Source organism: Acyrthosiphon pisum, chromosome X (assembly GCF_005508785.2).
Source record: "Acyrthosiphon pisum isolate AL4f chromosome X, pea_aphid_22Mar2018_4r6ur, whole genome shotgun sequence".
NCBI lineage: Eukaryota > Metazoa > Arthropoda > Insecta > Hemiptera > Aphididae > Acyrthosiphon > Acyrthosiphon pisum.
The window spans coordinates 79,942,400-79,962,086 of NC_042493.1; the positions used below are offsets into that span (position 1 = coordinate 79,942,400).

The 19,687-nt window shown below is 32.9% G+C and overlaps 1 protein-coding gene across 1 annotated transcript in view; it reads right to left on the bottom strand.

Annotated features, from left to right (window-relative positions):
• Positions 1–4,109: 4,109 nt before the first annotated feature.
• Positions 4,110–19,687, bottom strand: part of LOC100568933 (ETS-like protein pointed) — a 56,380-nt gene continuing 40,802 nt past the window's right edge. The window contains exons 7-10 of the mRNA XM_003246090.4: positions 13,470–13,772; positions 8,863–9,465; positions 6,650–6,947; positions 4,110–4,859 (exon numbers count right to left, since the gene is read on the bottom strand). Coding sequence (XP_003246138.1) covers positions 4,784–4,859; positions 6,650–6,947; positions 8,863–9,465; positions 13,470–13,772 — 1,280 coding nt within the window. The 3' untranslated portion in view covers positions 4,110–4,783. The remainder of the gene's footprint in view (positions 4,860–6,649; positions 6,948–8,862; positions 9,466–13,469; positions 13,773–19,687) is intronic.

Below are 19,687 nucleotides of genomic sequence, written 5' to 3' on the forward strand. Positions count from 1 at the left end.
TGGCTGACTTCTTGGCCAAACCTGGTGATTTCCCAGTTAATCCTGGTGACTTCTCGGCTAACCAGCCGACTTCTTAGCCGACCGGCCGACTTTTTAGCCGACCGGCTGACTTCTTAGCCGACCGGCTGACTTCTTAGCCGACCACATGACTTCTTGGACAATTGGCTGACTTCTCGGTCAGCTGGCTGACTACTTGGCCAAATTTGGTGATTTCCAGGCCAACCCTGGTGACTTTTCGACCAATCAGCTGAAATCATAGCTGACCGGCCGACTTCTCGGCAAACCAGCTGGTACTTTTCGGTCAACCAATCGATTTTGGTTTTTGATGTAACCTTAAAACAAATGAACGTATATACATGAAATTTTCACTGGCAGTTTATATCTGCATTTTCTATACACGATGAAATTTTCTAAATATTCAGATTTGTTTTGATGTGTTTAAGAACATTTTCTATTTCCAATTTTATCATCTTTTTTTCTACGAATGTTAGTAAAACTTTATTTGTTGGGTAAAAAAGCTTGAAAATGTAATACAAGGCTCCTACTATATTGTTACAATGACATTTGAAAAATATTAAAAATCCTTAGTCACAGTTTTTTTTTACAAGCATTTAAAGTTCAAATATATATATAATATTACTTCAGTATCTTTATTGATATGAAAGTGAATCTAGTGTTATTAATATATCTAATATCTAATATAGTTAACCAAAAATAACCATTTTAGTTAATTTGTTGTAATTTCATAATATTAATTCAACTTATCGGCTATTGTATAAAAAATAAAAAGTAACAGTATAATCAGTAATATCAGTATAAATTATAAATATAATATCAAATATCCACACTGACAAACCGTCTCCACTCAGAATCTTTTTTGTATACAATTATATTATATCATTGAATCCAAATTTAATACGATCCATTATATAGTGATCCACTTGTAATCTACTCTACAGCAGAGTGACATCCACTTGCCCATCTTTTTAATACTATATTCCAAAGCAGAGTAGTTACCAGAAAGTTTTTTGTAGATACAGATTAAATATTGAACGAATAGTTGGTTGGATATAAGTACATGAACTATATTGGTAGAGTAGAGGGACACCTCACTTTTAGTTTAAAATATTATCTTAAGAAATTTTTTTTTTTATAATATTTTCATTATAACAACCTATCATTCGCATCTATTTTTAATAAATTATAATTAATGAATATATGTTTATTATCACAATATCTATATAATATATATATTATATTATTATTATTATTATTATTATTATCAAACCTTCGGTCTGGGGTTAAAATACGATCATAGTAACTCCTGCTTATCATAAAGGGAGGTAGTTGAGGGCAGCAGTTACTATTACCGACCATTTTGGCCTCATTGAGTTTTATAGTAATAGATGGGCATTGGTGATAGAAGTATGATAAAAGCTTATATAGGCCACCGACTGCGATGCAGAAAGCTTCAGGGAAAATTTAGTTTCTGAGGATACTGACATGATGGATACAGTAGATTAAAACAAATTCGGGTCAACAACCACATAATAATAGTCCCTCATTCAGATCTCTGGATGGGCGAGACTAATAATACACTACACATTTTTATCAAAGGAGAAGCCTAAAGACAGGAAAATAAAAATTACTATACTTATTACTTTGCATATAGTTGCTTTAGTACCAACTTCTGCTTCACTCGGTATGTGTTTGTGTTCATCTATTTGTGGCCACTGCATTATCTTTAGTGTATATTCGTCCACGAGTCGGGACACTTATCAGTAAAATGTTTTATCTATTCCCGATATATCTTACTTTTTTTGTATAATAAGTTTCAAACACATAGCATTCACTAATATTTTCCTTTAAAACTTGTTACGTACTCTAAAGCCATAATAAATATCTAATGTACTAAATAAAAAAAATAATAACTAGGTAGTACAACTTGAATAGATAAAATTATAAACTATATTAATAGGTAGTCATAATTTTAGATTATCCAGATAATAATAATAAATACTGATAAAACATAGCTTAGATGTATTGAACATATTTAATTTGTTCGATTTTATAATTTGAAAGTGAATTGGACTGTACTGTGACCAATAACCAGTGAGTACAAGTGTGCGGTGTGGTACCTACTGTGGTCACGATTTAATATTTCTTAAATCATGGGGGTTATGTAGAACATTTAAAAATTATTATATTCTCTGAATAGTAAAAACCACCAAAACGTTCAATACACAAATCAAAATATCAGTCATCAGATAATAAGACATATATAATTTAAATATTTATGTTCCGTTTCCATTATGGATTATTGTTGACCATAGAGACATGTTTTGATTGACATTAATAATTCGTACTTAGTACCTACAATTTAGTATGGTTACTTATTACCTTATTTTATCATACATAATGTACACGACAACTTAATGTATACATTTTATATTAACTATACAGTTAATACTTCAGAATCAGGCGTGTGACATTCAAATATCTGAATATTTACTCCCCCCCTTCTCACATAATATAATGTCCTAGTCCAGGGATGGCGCGAACTGCGTGTCAAAACAAAATGTTTGGTTTGATTTTATTTGCCTCACGTGTCAGAAACTTTGCAGACTTTTTTTTTTTAGTCGTGTAAGGCATCCGAAACTATGTGTTGACTGTCGAATGATATATTCCAATAATAAGTTAAATAATAATTTTTTTGGAGTAAAAATGTAAAAATTATGAATTATATTTTAAATTGGCGTGTCACTGAAATAACGCGTGAGTGTCACTCTGTGACACAGGTTCGCCATCCCTGTCCTAGTCTATAGCCCTACCTAGTTCTAACAAAACTGAACGCCATTGCATTGAATCAATCTAAGGATTGTAAAAATAAATATATATTTTTATTCATATGTATTAGATTATTTTTTTTAATAACATAAAAATGATGATTAATTTTTAAAGGTATTACAACTTTATTAAAACTAAGAGATTTTTGGAAATGATTGATAGTTTTTTAATAAGTTTAAATCCGGGCCCTACTTCAGATAAATAATTCAGTAAATATTCGTTAAAAATTCGATTTTTATATATCAAATGATTATGAGAAAAGTATCTATTCTACTTACTTAAATAAAAATAATAATAAAAATTAAAAATGTACAGTATTTTTCAATAATATTTTTTTTTTTAAGATAAAGTGTTTATTAGTAAACAGCTGTTCTAAAATAAACATCTCAGTGTATTGCATTAAATTATTTAAGTCCAACGATGGCGTAATTTTGTTTTATAGGATAGTATCATACAATAAATATGATGAACACTTGCAGATTATCTTGGAAATCACATTTAATACCCTTTCCTCGCCAATAAGGCGACTATACTTGGGTATCAGGCATCAGGATTCTACTGTTGGCAATTAGGAAAATAATAATAAGTCCGTATTGGCGGCGTAGGTATATCCCTATATAGTCTTATAATCATATAATTCATTCCTCAAGGCCCAAGGGGCGAACTTTCATAATATGATATAAATTATCATTAACTGGCGGAGGTCTGATGAACGTTGAAGTAATATTGAACGTCTTAAAAAGAAAGGATATTTCTATATGGCAAGGTTACTAAAAAAAAATATAACAACAACCAGAAAATCGTTTTAGGTAAATTTTGTATAATATTTATATATATATTATGATTGAAAATATACACACATATAGCTATTATCTCATATATATATATATAAACATGTATAATATATTATACATATAAATTATAATAGTATAGAAAAATAACAATAACTCGATAATTGATAAACATACAATGTATTATTTAGTGCGATTTTTTGACATCGCAACTTCGCATTATACGTGTTCAAATATATATATTTTAAAGAGTTAAAAAAAATGTTATATTGTTCATTGGCGGTGACGATAATAAAATAATAATTTACGTAAAAAATAATGATTTTCCTTAAAATGTATTAACTTATATCGTAAACATAATATACTACATAATTTATGATATCTATACCTATCATATACTTATTCTGTTATTTAATAAAGATGTTATTATTAGTAAAAAAAAAAGAAAAGAAAATAATGTACACAACAACCTTACAGGAATAGTTTATAATAATATATTATTTAAACATATGCGTACGAAAATTTAATAAATAATAATAAAATTCTTTATAATAATATAATAATAAGTTTAACAATACGGTGTTGGTTTTTGTTTATCATAACATGCAAATTATATCACCGTATCAGTAAAAGTAATTGACATAGTTTTCTTCTAAGCTCGTTACAATTTCATAATATATACATTATAATAATAATAATATATTATATGGTAAGTAAAGCTCGATTATTAATTCGGCCAGAGCGCGTTCAAAATCAGTGTAAAAGTAAAATAGAAATAATGATAAAACTAGGTAAATATTATTATAATATAATATGTATAAATAATAATATATAAAACAACATGTGTTGACTACACAAAAATAAAAAGAAAAGGAAATGATAAAAAATCGTAGGTACATAACAATAATGATGTTTTTATCTTTTATCAGGTGGCTCGCAATCCCGGCGATTATTTCGATTATTTCTATAATATATACAGCACACATTCAAGCATGTATAAATGTAATCTTTAATTTAATTATTTATCGTTAATTTGTTTTGGTTAAAAAAAAAAAAATTAAAAAAAAATATATTGTCGTTCGGCAGCTCAGTCTTTGCGATCGTACAATAGTAGTAAAAACGACGACGGCTGTGAACACCGTCATCTACTCATCGTCTTTGTTGTTGTTTCCGCACTCGGGTTTGAAGTCGACCAAGGCGTGCAATTGTTGAGCACTATAGCTGAAAACAAAAGAAGAAAACCACGTATAAATACTTTTTATTTTCAAATCATTTAATATTGTCGCGGTGGTTTCGTATCCACACGCACTCGTTTATTGTATATATTATATTGTATAATAGGTACTATCTAATCGGCGTTATTGAATTGAAAAGGGGAGAAAAGAAGTTGTGCGACTTGTGAGCCGACTCGTTGGCGGATTTTAAGGAACGGTAAGCCCGTCTACCACTGCAATATGCGGATTTACCCTCCCAATCGGCTTTCACGTGAACGAATATTGTTTTATAAGTATAAACATGTTCAACATATATTTTTCCATAGATTCACTATGCAAGAGACTATAATATAAACAAACTAATTCAAAGAGTTCAGCAACTTGGTACTGAATTTACTACTAATCGTTCCATGTAACCTACTATAGCATCTGCAGTCTTACACTAATCACAGAATATTATAAAAAATATACGAAACTGTGCAGTCTTCCCTGCAGTTGTCTTATATATGCACCAGTTGTAGTTTTTATGTATATAAATATATATATATACACACAATCCATACCCCAAGGCCTAAGTCTTGATTGGCGCTAGGGTCTTATCAATTTAAATGTAGTAAATTGAGATGAAAAAATAAAATAATGATTTCGAACATGTGGCAGATGTCCACCCCGTACACGCGCTGGAAATATTCGTGTATATAATAATCTATTTAACGAATACCTATAAGCAGATAACTATCGATATAATAATAGTTTACGTTTCTGTTCTTTGGATACCTATATTTATATTTATTATTTTCGTCAATGTGAAAATTAAAATACTCGCCCCAAACGACTATTTTGACCATCAACCCCTTCGTTAGAAAATCGTATGGTTATACAAATTAATATTAGGTATATAAACGTTTTTAAAAATTGTACCGACGTAAGGTAATTAGGTATAAATCAAAACCAATTAATTTACTATACGCGAAGCGTAATACACTACTGTGTTACCAATTGAAGTACTAGGTAATTCATAAATATCATAATTGCAAACAATTTTAATATATTTACTTTAATTAGAAATGATTAACGAAATGATAAAACGATTCATAAAACCCAACTACACATAGCCATTATAGGTAGAGTAACGAAAATGTCAGAAATCGAAAAGCTTAAATTGGACCTCTGTGTGTATATTAATATAATATTATAGGGTAAGACATTTGTCCTTTCCTAACAAAAAAATTAACTAAAACACAGTACCGTAAAAAAAGTTAATTACAAAAATTGTAACTTATAGATTAGGAATAGGCGATCGTTTATTTATAGGTATATTTTTAAAGAATATAAAAGTTATGAAATTATTTCTACAAACAAGTTATTTTTACTTTAAGTTATTAGGAGTTTTTTTTTCATGAGCAAATAATATGACTGCCAGTTGGACTGTATACTTAATATGTATAGTTAATTAAAATAGCCACCTGCCAAGGTCAAAAACGTAATAAAAATTATGGTTTAATCTACACTTAAATTTATTTTTATTTAACAGCGAACGCCAACCCCTTAAAAATAATTCTCGCATATTCCTATTAAAAATTACTCGTATATGCCCAGTTCCTAAGTAAAATGCGAAATAAATCACAAGGCCGCTGGAGCTGTAGGGTCGTCGGTCTATCTATCTATTAGCGATCAAGATTTCGGTGGCCCTTCAGAATTTGGACTGTGACTTTAGTCGATCTATATAATATTATAATATATATACAATCTATGCGCCTCACATACTACGCGTGTCTTAATATATTATTTACTTACCCGAGAAGGCTTTCGAGATCGCAAACAAATTTGTACACATATCGTTTGCCGGCCGTCTTATGTATGATGTTCTTGTCGTAATAATACCTAAGACCACGGCTCAGTTTTTCGTAGTTCATTTTTGGCTTGTTCTTGCGTACGCCCCACCTGCGGGCCACCTCGTCTGGGTCCGTAAGTTTGAATTCCCAGTCGTCGCCCGTCCAAGAAATGAACGCCTTACAGGCGCGATCGGTCAATAGCTCCAACAAGAACTGCCACAACTGTATGGGGCCGCTGCCAGTGAAACAAGGACCGCCGTCTGTAACGAAACCAGTTCATATTATATTTTATGTATATACTGAAGTGCATCCTAAGTTAAGTTTTATAGGTATATTCGAGATGAATTTTCAAGGATTTAAACGTGTTTTTTTAAACACCCGAGGAAGAATAATATATATGCCAGAACAGCTTCAAATTGGTCCAACCCTCTAAAATATGTTTGACTTCAATAATTAGGTACCTATAGAAAATTATAATTTGTTTTAGCATATTTGAACGGATAGTTAATTTCCTAAAATAGTATAGTATCAGAATAGCCGAGAAAAAATGGACATGAAATGATAATTTCGTAAATTAATCTATGTATATATTATGTATATGTGTCACGTATAAAATATAATATAGACTTTTGCAAAGGGCCCGCAGGGTCTTATGTTACACGACAGTAACGACTACGCCTCTCACCAATGCAAATTTTTAAGTCCGCACACGTTGACTGAATACATAGACGGTCCGCGTATTATATATACGACAAACACGCAACAAATAATATGTCTACTACACAATTATACGCTTATTTTTTCACGTGTGTTTGTTTAAGAAGAACAAACGTCGAAAAAATGTCTTGGAACTATGAGCATGAACATAAATTATATAGTATATATTATTATACTGTATAATAGCATTACGTAGGCACAGCCGTCGTTATACAACACGATGTTATAATAGAGGCACGCGAAAAGGACGAGGCACTGGACCGCGGAAAACTGCAGCAGTCGTAATGTCAGTGATCCATAATCGTGACGTGTTAGATCCCTCAAAACAATTGGGCCGTTTTTCAAATATATTATATAAAGATAAAAAAAATAAAACCGAACACCAGGGACCAGGGTATAGAATATACTTCGGGTAAGGGCTGTTACCTTACAAAAATTGAGCTGAATTCAAGGAGGGCAGAACAATCTCTTGCCACGTCGAGCCGTTTTGTAAACTTTTCTCACCGACACGCCATAATACTTAAGTTTGGACAATTAGTGTGCGCATTATGTTAATGATATTTAAATATTAATTATAGTACGTCGATTTAGGGTTTGTTAAAACCCGTATGAAGAACCTCTCGGTATATAGTCCTAGTAAAAAAACAACGTGTTCACTATTAAACCTGAAGAACACGTCTTTATTACATCGTGTAATTATTTTTGAATGTTCAAAATCTCTAATCAAAAAATTGCTATATTTGTTTTAAAATTTGTTATTCTTATGTGTTTTAAACTTGAATAACTTTTCGAAAATACCATATCAAAAGAATAAAAATATATTGCAAAATAGCAAAAGATATTTGATGGTGAAAATTAAGTTTTTTATCTATAATAGTATAACTGCATGTAGCCTATTTTTAATTCTATAATATTATACGCGGCCTTATAGTAATTATTAGTAATTAGGCTACAACTATCTATCAGAGGTAGTACACGTAGGGTAGGATCACTCATAAGTTGTTACTTTGAAACTAATGTTTAAATATAATATTATATTCAAAGATTTGTTTTTTTTATGTTTCATTATTGCCTATTTAAAACCCCTTAAAAATACATCGTCCCTTAGTAAATAATTGCAGTAACAAAAACTGATAATTTATGACGTATGAATTGGAAAAAAATAAAATGCAGATGCAGCACTATAAAAAAATGTGGGAACCAGAATATTTTTTTATATTTCTTATTGATTGTGATGTAATCAGAATGGGAACATAAAATATTTTTTTTAAAAGGGGTACTCCGTTCCATCCAATTAAATCATTGAATGCAATATAAACTATAAACCTAGTAATTGTATTATTTATATGATAAAATTGAAAACCATATTATGCAACAAATAACGTTTAAGTTAATATTAGTTGAAAAGTCAAACGCTGTTCCTACAAAAGCACAGTTTAAATACAAAGAGTTACTTACTTGGCGTATAACCGGTGATGAGCGGGGGAGCTTGTAACTGCAAACACGGTTTTATGTCGACCGACATATTGTTGTTGCCACCACCGGGCACCATCAAATGGTGCTGCTGCTGGTGCTGCTGTTGAACGTGCGGATTGTTGTTGTTGTAATGGTGGTGATGGAGGTGTTGCTGTTGCTGTTGTTGTTGGTGATGGTGTTGTTGTTGCTGCTGTTGATGGCCGTGATGATGCTGTTGCTGTTGCTGCTGCTGCTGTTGCTGTTGCTGTTGATATTGTTGTTGTTGCTGGTGCATGAACTGCAGTTGCAGCGCCGAATCGGCACCGGCCGCAGCTGCGGCGGCTGCCCAGTGATCGACCGCGGCCAGCGCAGCGGCCGCTGTGACCGCAGAGGTCTGATGAGTCGGCCCGGTTGTGGTAGAGGCACCGTTGGGCACGGTTTGCGCGGCCGACTGGGACGGCGGCACCGGATTGCCGGTTGTCAGATAAGGCGACGTAGTACCACCGCCGGCGTCCAAGTACGGACTGCCACTGGTCGTCGGGTACGGTTGCTGTTCGCCGGTGTAATTGTCCTGTTGCTGTTGCTGCTGCTGTATGTACCGGTGATCTGTAACGTCATTTCCATTTTCAATTAGATATCGCGTATTTTTTAGCTGGATAACATTGTGACATAGCACATAGGTACTATATGTAGTGCACTGGCGGTGGGATAGTAACGATATGAGTCGTGGACCGTAATGTAACTATATTGTATATATTATTATAGCTTATATAATAATATGAAAAAAAAAAAACAAATAGTTTCAACACAAGCCGAGTGATCTATATAGCAGTAGTTATTTTAAGAGACGATAACTATATCGGGTAGGGCTGGGGGTTCACAGCTACTTCGTCTGTCGTATCATGTCCAAACGTCAAGCTCGGCACAACTCTGAGAATTTCCCCGGTAGATCGTGGTCAGTGAATGATACCATGATTAACACGGCAGACGACGTAGCTGTGAACCCGGCTTAATAAATAATATATGGTGCATAAACGGATCATATACCAAATACCTGGTATATATATATATATATATATATATATATATATATATATATATATATACTTATATTATGATACGCGTTATTTTTAAACGATAAAACTCAACCCAATGGTGCACTGATGTAATTTTTCAAGCCGTTTGATAATGTTAAACTATATATATATATTATATTTATTAATCGTATATGTTTACTATTTAGATACTACACCGAAATGTATAATATGGAGGGATTATTATTTGTAAATCGGAATGCCATCCAAACAACGTTTGCAAATTTCTATTGCGACAAGACGACTGAAAAACGTATGTAACTCTACTGCGGTTAATCGTTTACACAAATTCACTGTTTTGTTTTTACAATCGCTCCACATAATAATATGTAATCTACTTATATAATATTATATTACATTAATACCCATCGGGTAACCCGTCACTGTCCTTAATAAAACGCCATATATTACAGGACGATTTTATCCCGGTGTCGTATAATATATTATAATTTAATATAATATGCCATTACTGTTTAATATATCACTCGTACATCATACAACATAGACGGGAATTTTTCTGTTAATTTCACGTTTTGTATTGAGCTGGTACTCCATCGTATATTGTGGATACGCGCGCGCGTGTGGTGCTGCACCAGGTACATTATAAGAGGTTGTAACCGCGAACACGGACGGACACGAAAGAGTGTTTATATTCTGGACACAGGACGAGGGCGTGGTTTAATATGACTGCTGCTGCTGAAGAAGCGAATTGTATATGTATACATAAACGTATTTTATGATGATTTTTGGGCAGGGCAGAGTATAAATAATAAGTTTACGCTCACACACACAAGTCGTGTATAATGTACATCATATAGGCGTCAGAGGGGAGGGGAAGAAAGAACGCTTAAGCAAACCGTGACGCGCGCGACTAGACAATAGACCGCGGTGTATAAATATATAATATAAATATAATTTATTGCCGTATATATATATATATATAGGTACTCTCCTGCTTTTTTAGCGATGACGATTAAAAAACTTTATTCACGTTGTATTACGCGCACTAGCTCGTTATTGTATTGTTCTACGATACAATACAATATACCTATATATATATATAATATTATATGGTTGGCCGTGTTCGGCTACGACCAATTATGAGTAGTTTGCGTGACCCCTCGTATACAACGCACACAATATCGTGTATAAGCGCGTTACACTGATTCAAATTATACTATAGGAACGTCAATCGTATAATATAAAACAATCGTAAAAAAATCTAGTCAAATGAGTTTTCCGCGCAGCGATCTTTATAGTATAAATCCTGACGAGGTCGATCAAAAAAAAAAAAAAATGCCGGCACGATTGTATGTAAAATATATATTTTATATAATACATACTATGCAGTGGACTGTGCTGCAGGGACGTAAAGTTGAGTAATCCGTGGTTATACTTTTAAAATGTTGTTAAATGGAAGGTTCACTGTATTATGAAATTGTTAAGAATGGAACTATTTCAATTTCATCAATTTTATTAAATTTATTAATGCGCATTACTCTAATGCGAATTAAAAAAGCGTTTATATGCACATATAACTCTCAAATTAACTGCTTAATAATCGAATGTATTTAATAACAATTATTGTATAATGTAAACGTGGTATATAATAGACGTAGGTATACATACTACAAAAATATTTAGAATACTTGAGGAATGTGGATATTGGTAAAAACATTAAATACCTAGTATATTATATTTTCTGTATATAATAATTATAATTTATAACTCTTAATAATCTGTTATTTAATAAACTACGGCGATTTTATGGGATGACTTTTATTTTAACGTATGTTTCCGCTATCGTCCGTCGGTAGGTATATCCATAGACATAAAACATAATATATCTATATATTATGTCTTATATTATGTATTTATGTGTCTATCGTCTATGGGTATATCTTATCGGTTATCGAAAACATTCGTACGTGTAAATCATGATAAAACACACATATAATATTATACAAGGTGATTCACCCAAGTCACCACCTCTATTTTTATTTTAATAATGAATTTAATCAAATTGGAATTTTTAAATACCTAAATATGCCATAATATATTAGTCATTAGTGATTGTCATAAAAAACGCAACCACCTGCTTTTCTTGTGACTTAATTGGGAAAGAGCTTAAAAGAAACAGTCCCTATCAGAGATCTGTTATGGGGGGATAGAGACTAAATCGTTAGTCATCAATTCTTATATGTATTTTAAATAATAGTTATCACCATGAAAAGTAGAACAAGTTTATACGTAACCTACTTGTGTTAGAATAATTATTATAAAGTACTACTTTAGTAGTTTAAACATTTTTTCTTCAACCCCAACCATACACACCATATTTTAATTTCTCTAAACCTTGTCTGTGACTTGCAATACTATACTATGATGTATGAATGTATGATAATTGATATAATATATTATTAAAATCTTCACTAAAAATAATCGCACAAAAATTAAAATTAAAGTTATAATATAATATATTGGGAAAATAATATGGCGTACAGAACGTAACAGTTGACAAAAAAAAATTCAAGGGGACCTTACCCTCCTCGCCACTGAGTACCTATATATTATCCAAGAATTATGTTGCTGCAGTAAATAACATTATCTGTTTGCAAATTATACGGTATGATTTTTAACTCAGATTCTAATACACATTATGTATACTGAATAGTATGCATAAATGTATATTATATAAATAGGCAAAGAAGCAGTAAAGTAGTACAAAATAAACCCAAACCAAATGTATAACCACATCAATAATAATATTAAATATAATCTTAATTGTCCATATTATTAGTCTTTAAAACTACTAGTGTATTAAATAAAATACGTTTTGTACAACGCCAACGACTTAAAAATTTTAAATCGTGTTGAATTTTGTAGGTATGCGTAAGACATAATTTATTTTTATTTTTTATACAACAATGCCACTTTGGCTATAGTTAGTTTTAACATTTTAGAACTTGAGAGTGGTATGCAGTGTGTGTAATCTGACTGTACGAAGTAATAATAAAGCACGAAGTTTTCTATCGCGTTTCTTAATGTGCTGGTTTTCCTGATCATACTACGTTTTATCTAAAACGTTATCTAAGCGTCTATTATAATCATCATGGTAAAATAATTTAGTTTAAAATAACAGAAATATTGCACGTTCAAATGTACAATAATCGTATATCGATGCTACAAAATGCTGAAATCATGTGTAGGTATATGTGTTGCTATGGTACGTAGATGCAAATTTTCATACAACGTAAAATAACAGATACATGTATAACTAAACAATAAACTACTATATTTTAAAAAACATGATTGCGACTTTGGATCATTAATTTTGATGAAGGATAGTATTCGAAAAATAGGAACACTGAGTATTGATTTCTAATATATACTTTTACTAATTCTCTCTTTGGACCAGTTTTGAATCTGGACACTTGTGCTCGGAAATTTGGTTCGCGGCCATTTTTACCAAATACAACGTATTTACAATTATCTATTATATTATACCACACTTACTGGCTCGGTGCTGTTGCTGGTGGTGATAGTCCCTCTGCTGCTGGTATCTGTTTTGCTGCTGTTGCTGCATCAGCTGTTGCTGTTGCTGCTGCTGGATCAGAGGTATGGCGGTCGGCTGCGGCGCTGGCGGTTGCTGCGGATAGAGGTCCGGGGGCGACGATACCGTCGACTCCATGGCGTTGTCGCCGCCGCCCGTCACCATCAAACCAGCACCAGCGATGTTGTTGTCCGGCGTAGTAGAACCGCTGCCGCCAGTCTGGCTGGGCGGCGTGGTGGTGCCTATGCTCGTCGTGTAGGCGATCCCTGCAAACAACAAACGAACAACGTTATAATGACATTACAGGCGTAACGACAATAACGTTCGTACGACGACAACGACGAGTCCGATGGATCACAAACATCGCTCGTCCTCTTCCGTTCGTCCGCGCACGCACACGAGCGCACGTATCGCGTACGTGTGCGTTAAATTACTCGAAAATGTAAAATAATTATTTTACAATATTCTATTATTATTATTATTATTATTATTATTATTATATTGCCCATCGAGTAGTTTTTTGAACGGCCATTGTGATTGTGCCGCGTAGAAAAATCACAAATAGAGGTGTATTATATAATGTGTATATATATATAAATGCAAATGTACTGGGGCATGTATAAATATATAATAATAACGATAATATGAAACAATGCCCGCGTATATAGTGGTCGTAGCAGTACATATATATATATATGCATAGACACTTTTTGCGGAGAGGGGATAATTATGACCACTATAAACATAATAATAATAATATTATTATTATTATATTATGTGTAGGTACAACATAATAATATAATGTACCCGATGTTAATGGTTGATAGGCTACATTATGTATAGAGACGCGCCGTATATATAATATTATGATATATACCTAAATATATAATATATATATATATATGTACAATAATAAAGGGGGAGCTGCGGAAAGTCACGGTCATCGCCGCCGCCTAGCCATTATAATATTATTTTAAAATCGTTGCCACTGCAGCGGGCACAAGTACCCACGGTATTATATAGGCATACACACCACGCGATATCCTGCAAGACCATGCCCCATCCTCGGATATATTATATAACATAGCGATCGCGACGAAGAAATATAATATACCTAACAATTTATACCTACATAGTTATTATACTGCGATCTGAATGCATGTGTGCTGCGGTGTATATGTGCGCATATATAGGCGTACACAATGTGTATATATATATATATATATATATATATATACATACAATTATACCTACACTATAAAATACATATAATATATGGTCGATGACACGTATGCTTAATTATTGTATACCTATAGTTGACCGCATGCAGAATACCAATAAGTTTGTGCCTATATTATACATGTATGCATGTAAAGCGCAGTAGGTAGGAATACGTATATAAATACGTTAACCGTTTATATATACAAAGGTGTGTATATTATATATATATATAAAAATTATAAATATAATGTATGTGCGATACTATAAAACAATGGGTATAATATATAGGTATATATGTCATAATATAATATAAAACTCTATACAAACGCGAGGCGCTATATCTATATATATATATATATATATGATATTATGTATAAGTTTATGTATTAAATATGCATCGCGTAATGTAATAATGATGTATATATACGGTCCATTTTTTCTATTATGATAAATCAAAACCATACTTATAAGTACAAATACCTACAGATACCTACTAATGTTTCAACATCAATATGTTATTGTTGATTGTCTGCTGTTGGGTGTGTTTATACTTATACTTTATAATATATAATATGGTGACAATAAATAGGTGCGCAGGCACGGTGGTCGCGGCGTTATCAGAATTTTAAATTAACAAAAACAAACCTATACTCACAATCACAAAGACACTTGATACAATTATATACGTGTATAATCAGCAACAATCTCCGATATTCATAACGACAAATTCAATTATCGAAAACACATACACACCTAACCTATATGGATATATATATAGGTATATTTATAAACACGGGACATATACTTCTTGGAGGAATGTATTGATTATGATTTTAAAATTACTAGAGTTATGAACACGTAGAAACACGTAGCTTTTAAATTTGACAAAAAAAATCAAATATCTAAAAATATTCAAAGTTTTAATAAAAGCTCGACCATATAGTATTTAAAATATTGAATGTATACTGTATAGGTACACAAAACAAAATTATTAATCCATCATAATAATATGATGCGTATCATCGATGAATCACAAAACTATGTATACAATATACACCGAATATATTATTATACTGCGGAATATAATATACCTATTATATTATTTATTATGTAGGTATATTTTCAGGTGTATTTTATAATAGATACCGAACTGTGAAAATAACTATTCTGAATTTCTGATTGGATATTAGGATTAAATGTGAATAAATAAATAAAAGTAAACCTTCAGTTTGGATTTCGAATCGTAACTCAAAATTAAACGGGTACCTTGAACAAAAGCAAAATACCGTAAAATCAATTTCTGCAGAATACGCAAGGTTAAAAAACCTAGTATATCTATGTCTAAATTAATAATGATTCGATGATCATAAGTTTTTTCGCGAAATATGAAAACCTCGAGGGAAAACGGATTTGCCGAAAAAAAATGCGGTATAACGAATGATCAACATCGCGAGACATTTATATTATTCTTTTAATCATTTCGCTCTGATTAGAATATAAAAACGATTTTAATTATTTACCTGGCTATTATATATACATAGTCACACTCATCATATTTATGTATATATATATAAATATTTATACCTACCTATACCGATCAGGGTAAAACGGTAACAGTTGATTAGAAAACCATTTGATTTGGTAATTGTTCATGCGCACAAAATACAGACATCATCGTGCTGCAGCATGTACGATGTACCTATATCGTATAATATAGGTAATATACTCATCGCTCTCGCGTCGTTTTGCACATCAGGTCGAAATCGATTCCAAAATGGCTACGTACAAAAATACATAATGTCGTCTCGATTTTTTTTTTCATAGGTACCTATGTACTTTATTTTAATTCACGGTTATTGTTGTTTTCTATGGCGTAGTAGCAGCGCAGTATACGCGATTCGTTGGACCGAATCGTTGATTTTTTTCTCCACCGTGTCGAAATTTATCATTTAGTCATTGTGTATGTGATGGGTTGGGTGCGGCGGTGAAAAATCGGTGTAAAAAAATCATCGGTGTGTAAAGTTAAAGCAGATAGGCCCGGAAGTGAGTTGTTCGACGACGATGACGACGACGACGACGACTATATACTACAATAAATACTGCTGCCGAGTGGGGTGGGCGCTATGCAGTGATTGGTTGGTCGTTGTGCGACGCCTACTCGCCGCCCGACTAAACACGCGGGCTGATGTATATAAAATATTATATACGCAGTGCAGGAGCGATACATTAACTATATATAACTACTAAGTACTAACGTACACACACATATGTTTATATATATGTGTATTATATTATAGTGGAAAACCTGAAAGTATTGTATTGTTACGATATGTATTGCACGCGGCTGTATACATATGCTGCAGGGCGGCGACGATATAGCTGGTATGTGTAGGCACCGTTTATATAGCGAAGCCGTTTACATACAACGGGGTGGAGAAAAATTTCCAAAATGTAATGGATAAAAAGAATAGGTCGAATCTGTTACATGGGTATATATGACACAATGAATATAGAGACTGCGGAAACCATGATATATATAATATAATATGTATTATAGGTATACCCTCCCTGCTGTGAGGTTGAACTATAACTCACTCCAGGGTTGCGTTATATGGAAAGTGCGACTCGGCTCGAAAGTAGCCGCAAGTACCTATAATATAATATGGTATAAATCCGTCGTGTGCCTGCGATTATACGGCGATTTTACTCAGGTAAGATCTTTTCTCTGCCATAAGACAAATTACCGGTCTATATAATAATGCAGAAACTCTACTGTACATTGTATTATATTATATCGAGTTTTCACGGGCCCTAAAATTGGTTTGCACCCCGGAAGTAATATTATCACCCGTTGTTTCTGAGGTAAGAATTGTGTTATTATTATTGGCAAACGTCGAGGCGGGCGTCCGCCCTTTGAAATAAAATCTGAGCACGTACGTACCACGCGTCACACTGTCGGGGGACATCGTCGCCGTAGTATAATATTCTAGGAGCTCTGTGGACGCACACGTGTCTCACACGGCATGGCGTTTATTGAATATCAATATCGGTCGAGCAGGTTTTAAAGCATTAATCGAAAAAAAACGACAGTGACGCGTGTGCAGTGTGCACAGTACCTAATACAATTTATTAAAAAACACGCGATCGGACGGATTAATTTTTTTTTTTAAATTTTAAACTAACCGTTACCCGTTATAATACACCTATATATAATAGGTATATAGGTATATTATTATTACCAACACCTAAGACGAAACAAAAAAAATAACGGAAAGAAAGAAAAAAGACGTTACGAATATTGGCCGTTTATTAATCATATACACGTGCAAGGGAGACCGACGACCAGCCGTCGACGTCGTCGTTATCCGAAAGCAACGACAGAAGCCTGCAGGAGCAGCAGGTGTTTATATATAATATACTATATACATAGCAGTAGACATACGTTTAGTTTAGGTACCTACAAGTCTCCGGCGATTAAGCACGTGTATAATATGTTGTATCTATATAGACAATGTCATATGTAGGACGTAGGTATATAAACGATGACGCGCTTATAACAATATTAGGGTAGGTATACATATTATTATACCACACACATAATATATAGGTATATCTACAATGTAGTGTTAAACAATAATACAAAATATAATAAACCCTATTTTAAAATACCGTTTCCGGCCAAAATGTATATTGTGAATTGTGATGCGTGTAAGTCAGCTATATAGGCTGGTAATATATATTAAATTCATCTTATGTTTGATCGGCGGACCATAGAATGTGCGAAATATTCCGCCGACAATAATGATGAAAACTGTAGACAATAATAAACACAATATAAAAGGTCAGTAGGTATATCGGTGAGAAGGTAGGTACTAAATGGGGTGGAACTGTAGGTGTCGTCCGGTGTGGTACGTCGTACTCGCTAGTTATAAAATAGCTTGTATTATTGTACCTACCTCTAACGACCCATCAACAATTGACACAATAAAAAGAAACGCTAGGTACCAATTCAATCGATATATATTATATATAGACATATATAGTATAATAATATAGGTGTGCATTCAGAAGTGGTTGTATTATATACGTTATAAAGTGTAAATTAATATAATGGTGGTTTTGAGACATAAAAATTTAGGTATAGCGTATTATTTGGTAGCTATATAACTGTATATACACATAAAATGAATTTTAAAATGTTCGTGCGTTATAGTATATATTTCAACATAGACCGTCTTTCACCCCATGTTATATACTATATATTATTGCGACGCACCTGTGACTGCTTGTTGCTCCCGTTTCCGTTGCGGAAACCCTCCTCCGCCTGCTGCACCCATCCGAGCAGTATATACTACATTTTACCCTTGTCTATAATACCATCGTCGCCCTCCTCGAGACGCGACGATTCCTTTCCGAGAAAACTTTTATGCATACGTAATATAATACATAATATAAAAGCGTTAAACAAAACTCACAGGGCACTTACATATTTTTGGATCGCCCACGATCCGTTGTATATGTACAATATCGTTATGCATAAAGGTATAATAGGTATATTTAGCCAAACAAAACTATTTCCAATATTATACGGATAATTTTGAGTTCACCAAGAAAACGTTAATAAAGTAACTGGCTGGCTAGCTATAGCCGAGAAACAGCAGGTGGCTATTATGTACGAGCCACTATCATCGTCCTACAGCAGCAGCCAGACTACGACGACGCTGCCACACGTATATCTAACAGGTGGCCAACACCAGTCGTCTCGGTGGCACGAGCCACAGCCGTCGAATATAAAAAAACAACCTATGTCTTTAATGTGTGTGCGCGCGTATAGGTATATGTATATATTACACAGACTATCTATCAATTAATTTCACGCATGTTCTTTAACAACGAAAGGAGAAGAAGAGAAAAAAGGCGGCTGTTTTTGGTCGTACACACGACAGTAGAAATAATAATA